This window comes from Furipterus horrens, unplaced genomic scaffold (assembly GCF_987537825.1).
Source record: "Furipterus horrens unplaced genomic scaffold, mFurHor1.1.pri manual_scaffold_5, whole genome shotgun sequence".
In the NCBI taxonomy this organism is placed as follows: Eukaryota; Metazoa; Chordata; class Mammalia; order Chiroptera; family Furipteridae; genus Furipterus; species Furipterus horrens.
The window spans coordinates 163,562,714-163,569,698 of NW_028327175.1; the positions used below are offsets into that span (position 1 = coordinate 163,562,714).

Sequence of the window (6,985 nt, forward strand, 5' to 3'; positions counted from 1 at the left end):
GGAGATACCACAGGGGACACAAATGTCATGGGGGCTACTCAGGCCAACACTAAGGGGGTGGGGACTCTCAGCTGGCACCACCCAGGGGATCCTATTTCAGTCCCCAGGGCCAGCTGGACCCAGAAAGAGACAGCCTTTGCCCTTCTGGTGGCCAACATACCACAACCCAGCCACTCAGCTTGCCATAGCCTTGACCACAGACTGACACCCCAACCTGGGAGCTCAGAAGGAGGCCCCAAATCACAGAACAGCCCATGTACACACGTGGCCACACCCTGGCAGATGCCACCTGAATAAGGCTGGATTAAGGTGTGTCTGATAAATCTCAGGAAGCATGGCAAGAGCAGGTTGCACTGCTGCTGCTGAGTTCAGATGGCATTTCTTAAAGTGTGGCTCAGAGACCACCTGCATGCACTCTGGAACCCCCAGAAGCAGAATCTCTGTGGGTAGAGCCCAGGAATCTTCATTTTTAACCAGTGCTTGAGGTGATCCTTATGCACACTAAAATTGAAAATCACTGCTTAGAGAAGTTCCAAAATTGCCCTAAAAGGCCATTTTGACAGGGAATCAAGCCACATTGTCTTCCAACATCTCCCACCTGCATTACGCCCCAAGCACAAGTCTTTAATCTCACCTGTCCTCTCTAACAGCGGTGTTAGGCCTACAGGCTGGCTCCATGGAACAGAAAGGGGGAACCCAAGCCAGTACCAGGGTATAAAGGTTCCAGCAACTTGGCTCCGAGGTTCCTGAGAACCAAAGCCACAAAGCAACCGTGATGGGTCCCCTTAACCTATTCATTCAATGTGTAGGTGCTCTGTGTGTTATCGAGCACTTTGCAAGGTCCTGCCCAAACTAAGTAAAGGAACAGATATAGTCCCTACCCTTACCTCCCAGGTCCTCAGGAAGAGGAAAGCCTTTGCTTACACTCAGCTTCAATAGAAATTTCTTCACATAGGGTGTACAGAGTAAATAAATAAATATAGCAAGTGCTGTAACAGATTTCATAATATTGTTTCTGGTAGCATCGCTTAGGAAGGCCAAATATCCATCAGAGTAAAAGCAATTGGAATGAAGATAAATGGTCCAAATACAGAGGTTTCTTATGATGCTAATTGTTCCAAGAATAAATCCTAAACTACATATAAGAAAGGACCACTTGCCCTTCAACCATAGCAATATAGGGAAATGTTTGGGATGTAAGCAAGAGAGCAAGATATAAAATGTTATGCTTCATGAGGTGAAAATCTATATGCATATGAATAAATATAAGAAGCGAATATGCAGATTTAAAAATAAAAAAAGACATAAGGGCTCAGGCTCCTGGGAGGGGGTGCTCTTAAATCTTAAAATAACGACTTATCATTGCCATCACCTGGCCCACTAGCTCCTGCATCCAAACCTATTTTAAATGCCTCCTTCGGCCTAGCAGACAGCTCAGCTTGGAACCACGGGTTCCCTTAAGAGCCCCAGTTCCACACCAATTGCTATTCCAAAGCAAATGGAGTGATGTTATGTGACTTTCAGTGGCTTTATGTAGACAGGCCCATAGACAAAGACAGTGTTCAGTGCACAGCCACATGAACACCCTACCTTGCAACCCAGCCACCAACATGGGCCTGAGGCCACATGACAAGAAACGACAGAGCAAAAGAAGGATTCCATCGAGATCCCACGCCCCAGAAGACCAGGTGATCTCTCCCCTTGCCTCTTGGGCCACCTCACCGTGAATCCCAAGGAGGAGCAGCTCAATACCCTCTTTTTCTCCTTTCATTTCGCAGCACAGAGAATCGCAAACAAGAAAGAAAACAGGCAGGGAGACTCAGCAAACACAGCAAGCCCCTTCAGACCCTTATGGATGACCCTGGTGGACCCACCACACTCCCAGACACAGAAATCCAACACCTGCAGGGCCCTAGACAGACAGACAGCAACGAGTGAAACCCAGCCCCAGCTGCTGCACCTTTATAAAATATACAGCGTAAACTGAGAGGCTGCAGGAAGCCACGGCCTTCACTCCCTAACCCCATGGGCACCAGTCTAGTGGGCCCCCTGGCCCAACCCTCTCCAGGAGCTCACATCCTCTTCACTCACACTGATAGCACAGCCCCTGGCTTGCTCCCTCCATCTCTAAGACAATACCTTCCCACTCTCCCACCTCCAAACAGTACTGGCACTTATACATTCCTGACCCCTCTGTTGGCCTCTGCACCTATCAGCCAGGAGTAGGCCTCTGTCCCAAAGCTAACCTGGCACACAAACCATACAACAAAGCCCCAGTCTTGGCATAACCATCTCAAGAGAGGGGGAGTTGCTGTCTGAAGCATATGATCTTACACAAAAATGTTCTTCTTGAGGAAAAAGAAAATCAAACAGAAATCAAACCTCACATGGTTTGGGTAGGGAAAGAAGGATTATCATTTGGGAAAGACAGGACAGGGCTGAGAGGAGGTGTAGATGGGAAAAAGACATAATCACAAGGGTCAGAGAAATCCAGGTGAGTAGGGAGGGAGTAGAAAACAACAGCCCAAGACAGGCAGCTCTACAAAGTCCCCTCACCAGTTATACCCACACCCCAGAGCTGGACTCCCAGTTATCTTTCTGTTCCTCACCCCTGGGTGAGAGGACACTGGTGGACTGAGAAAAAGCAAAGCATTGCACGCTTAACTGGAGGCACCAGACATTAGCCCCATTTCTGACGCACCAGGGCTATACTGTGTGGACACAGGAAGGTAAGCACTCCCAGACTGCCATCTCTGCCTGCACCCCGCATCCTTGTCCGGAGGATGTCTGCCAAAGAACCCAACCCACCGCATTACAACCTCCACCTCAAACCCCAGGGGAGGAGAGTATCTGACTACCCACATATCTCTATGGTAACCACTGCTTCCAATTCAAGGTACCCAGAGAGAAAGAAAACAAACAAATAAGTCAACTTTATGGCCAATGTAGAGGAACAGCGAGAGACAGAGGCTGGGAAATAGCAAGACAGACTCTGCTTATGGGGATGCAGAGAGGCCCTCCTAGCCATGAGGCAGACACCCTGCTATATAGGTCCCAGAACAATTGTCGACATGACAGAAGCCCACTGTCATCTCTGTGGAATTTTATAGTTTCTCCAATACTTGGAGGCATCTATTCCATCTCTTACCCCAGAGACACCCGGCTCATTACTAAGTGCAGCCTACGTCTTCCCCAGGCCTCCGTTCTGGCTCCTAATGTTATTTATGGCATCCTATTGCCCAGCCCTAATTCCCTTCCCTGAATCTCATAAAATTTGTCCCTCTGCTGCACCCCGCAGCCCTCAGTGAACCAACCCATCCACATACCTCTGTACTCACCCGACCTGTTCACAGAGCACTTTACACATTGCTGAGCCTATACCTATCAGATTAGGTGAGTTTGGCAAGCACCCAATACAAGGTTCAGGGAGTGTAGGTTCGAGGTGTGAAAGACAGGGCTTGACCCTCCTGGCCTGAGGTACTCTCAGATACTCAGGAGGATCTCACAAGTCAGGCTCCAAGGCCTGGCGCTACAGAATCCTCAGACCCTGAGGCAATGCTGCTCCCACCCAGGCCAGGCCATTGAGAATTCCAGACCATGAGGCATCACCCTCCACCCAGAACAGACTGCATCTGCTGCTGCACCACCAACTTTGTAATTTGATCAAAAAAGCAATCAAGTTCATCTGGCAGGATTTGTTCCCAGAAGCTCTCACCAGTAGCAACCTTCTCTGATGTTTACAGATTCCCTTCCCTTGGGAGTCTGTTCCGCCGCCTGGTGGGCAAGGGGAGGCTGGATTTGCCAGAACTGTTGTTCACTTAGTGCATTTCCAGCCTAAGTCACCACTGGGGCACAGGGACTAGGACAGGCCTGGGGTGGCTACTACTGCCCCAAACAGAAACTCCAAGTGCCCCAAATTAAGAGCCTTCCATTCCATGCTACCACCATTCCCAATATCCTCCTACTCCCTAAAAACCAAGCTCCTTGAGCCTTCAGGGACGGTTCCTCCCTATGGCTACCTATATCTCTTACACCTTCTTCACTCTTCTACATGAGTACTTCCAGTTCCCCATGCAACTCCTTCCTTGGCTTCAAAGTCCACCCACCCTGAAATCCCAACTCTTCTCCAAGTGCTGAAGTGCACAACCCTCGACTCCTAGAGCATCTTTAGAAGAAGCCATAGCCCTTGGAGGCACCCCAGGAAGAGGCCAAGCTGGGGAACACTCACCCCGGGCAGACAACTTCTTGGTATTGATGATTTTTGCTGCATACTCCTGCGTAGAGGTTTTCTTCACACACCTGCGGACCACAGAGAAAGCACCCCTGGAGGGAGAAGGGGGAAAGAACTGGGACACCAAGCACAGCACAGCAAAGTAACACAGACATGCTTCAGGTCTGAGGACAGGGATGCTCCTATCAACCTTCAGTCAAAACCACACACACCAACATAGTGACCATCACTATCCAACACAGGGCAGAAGGATGTGACCACTGCACGACAGTGAACAGGTGTGTGGAGGACGACCCCACTCACACACCCAAATCTAGTCAGTGGGCTGTACATCAGGAGCTGGTGGGTGATTCTTAACACACCTGCTGCTTCACACAGACAGCCGTGTGGTCCCGGCCAAGAGAACCAGAGAAGGAAACAGAGACCTGCCCTTCTCTCAGCAGGAACAGGTGAAGGTAGGGGAAGGCGAGATTTGAAAGAGGGTATCATCCGGAGAGATAAATCTCCCTCAACCAAGGGGGGAAAGGTGAGGCAAATGAGGCTCAAATCTCTCACAGCCTCTTCAGCCCACTTCATCCCACTGCATCCCGACTCAGCTGACAGCACGGAAAGAGGGGATCCAGTAGGGGGTCTCAGACATCAACAGCTCCCCTTCCCAATGATATTTTCCTCTGCTCTCCCCCCCTCCCAAATGGGAGCTCGCACTTTCCAGCTCTGGAAACATGTAGGGGGGCGGGCAGGGCGGGGGCTGCAGTGGCCGGGCTCGGCGCCGCCGGGGGTGGGGGGGGCCGGGGCTGCTGCAGCGGCCAGCTCAGTGCGGAGGGGAGGGGGATGCTGCGGCTGCGGCGCGCGGCTCCCGGGACCACTGCAGGGATGGGGGGAGGGGACGGGGGTGCTGCAGCACAGCCCAGCAGCAGGGCTGGGATCCTGGAAGCACTAGCCGGGGGCGGGGTCGGGCACCAAATATCCCCCCACAACCCGGCACCGCAGCGGGGTTGGAGCTGCAGGGCCGAGAGGGTCCTGAGTGCCAGGCGCATGGGACACGGAACAGGGTGCTGAGTGAGCTCCTGAGCAGGGTGGGGAGGGAACGGCGAACTGGCGGGGTCGGGATGAGGGGCGTCTGAAGGGTGCTGGAGGGGCGGGGCTGGAGGGCGCCCAGAAGCGGTCCGGGGATTGCGGTCCCCGTGGCAGCGCGGGGTGCAGCAGCCCGGGCAGCTGCTGCAGGGCGCGGAGGGGGCTGCGGGGCAAGGAGCTGGGGGGCAAGGAGGCCCTGGAGGCGGCGGGCGGGAAAGGCTGGGGGTGGGGCGGGCCGAGGGGGCGCTGCAGCGGCCGGTGCAGGGCCGGGGGGCGGGGCGAGGAGCCGCATAGCGCCCGAGCGGCGGGGGCAGGGTTGGGGGCCGCGGCAGGCGGCGGGCGGCGGGAGGCCGTACTTGCCGAGCTCCTCGAAGAGCTGATAGTCGTCGGTGAAGCGGGTGCAGGTGGCTGTGGTGGCCATGCTGGCGGCGGGCGGACGCGGCGGTGGCAGCCCGCGCCGACGTCGGTGCACAGTCACCGCCGCCCGGCCGAGGGAGCAAGAGGAGGAGACGGGGCTGAGCCCGGCAGCACCGCGAGACTTTACCGGGGAGAGCGAAGGAGGGAGTGACACCCCCGCGCCCGCCCGCCCCGCCCCCAGCCCCGCCGGCCCCCCGTCCGGCCCCCGGACCGCCTCCGGGGAGGGGCCTCCCGCCGCCGGCCCCGCCCCCTCCTTGGGAGCCGCCCGCGTTGGGCGGGGCGCGCAGGGGAGCGGAGAGGAGGGGGTCCCAGCACCCTGCCACCCGAAGGGAACTAAGGGGTTTGCGACCCGTGGTCTCGTCCCGGGTCCTGCAAAGGCTCAGAATGTGCATGCGAGTGTGTGTGTGTGTGTGTGTGTGTGTGTGTGTGTGTATGTATTGGGACTGTGTAGGGATCTGGACTACCGAGTTCTATAGCGGGACCCCACAAACGCGTCCTAAGCCCCCAGCCCAATTCACAACGATGTGGAAGAGGGCCAAGGTCAAGAAGTCCGTGTCAGACTGCACACTGGGGAGGCACCCCAGCCTGTTCAGAGCCAGTTCTCAGCAGCCTTCCCTCGGGAAGCTGACAGTCTAGACTTGTGTAAGCATCAGGGCCATTATTAGATAAAACCCTTCAGGCACAGTTTGTTCAGGGAGACCAGGTTAGGGCCAAGAATGCAGGTGGAACTCTGCCTTCTTGCACGCCAACCTGAAAGATGAGAGACGTTCTCTCTCAAGCCAGTAATGAAAGGGATGAAGTGGAAACGTTTAGAAAAGGCTATGTGCTGTGTGGACTAGAAAAGCAAGTGGAAGGAGGAGAAAACACCCCATTTTCTTGCAGGACACCTTGTATTTTCATTTTATGGCACCCATCACATTTTGTAATGACATGTTTACGGGTATGACAGGCAGTAGAGCAAGGTTGTCTAAAGAGTGAACTCAGGTCAGACTGCCTGGCTTTGATTTCTGGGCAACTCACTGACCAGCTTGTGATGTTGAGCAAGTCACTTAATCTTTTCAAATTTTAGTTACATCATCTGAAAACTGGGAAGAATAGTAGTATTTACCTCACAGGGTTGTGAGTATTAAATGGGCTAAGTCACATAAAGCATTTAGAATAGTAGCTGGCACCTAATTAGAATAGTGTTAGCTGTAATTATTTGTTTAATATTTGCCTTCCCACTAAATTGTGGGCTCCAATAGGGCAGGTTCTCTGCTTTCT

General features: G+C 53.8%; 1 protein-coding gene across 6 annotated transcripts in view; it reads right to left on the reverse strand.

Moving 5' to 3' along the window:
• Positions 1 to 5,850, reverse strand: part of CAMK2G (calcium/calmodulin dependent protein kinase II gamma) — a 56,262-nt gene extending 50,412 nt beyond the window's left edge. For 5 of the 6 annotated variants that reach the window (XM_090278234.1, XM_090278232.1, XM_090278233.1 and 2 more), the window contains exons 1-2: positions 5,662 to 5,850; positions 4,229 to 4,299 (exon numbers count right to left, since the gene is read on the reverse strand). In XM_090278234.1, the coding sequence (XP_090134360.1) occupies positions 4,229 to 4,299; positions 5,662 to 5,726 (136 nt within the window). In that variant the 5' untranslated portion in view covers positions 5,727 to 5,850. Of the gene's footprint in view, positions 1 to 4,228; positions 4,324 to 5,661 lie in introns of all 6 variants that reach the window. The other variant, XM_090278237.1, reaches the window with a different exon arrangement.
• Between the last annotated feature and the right edge of the window lie 1,135 nt (positions 5,851 to 6,985).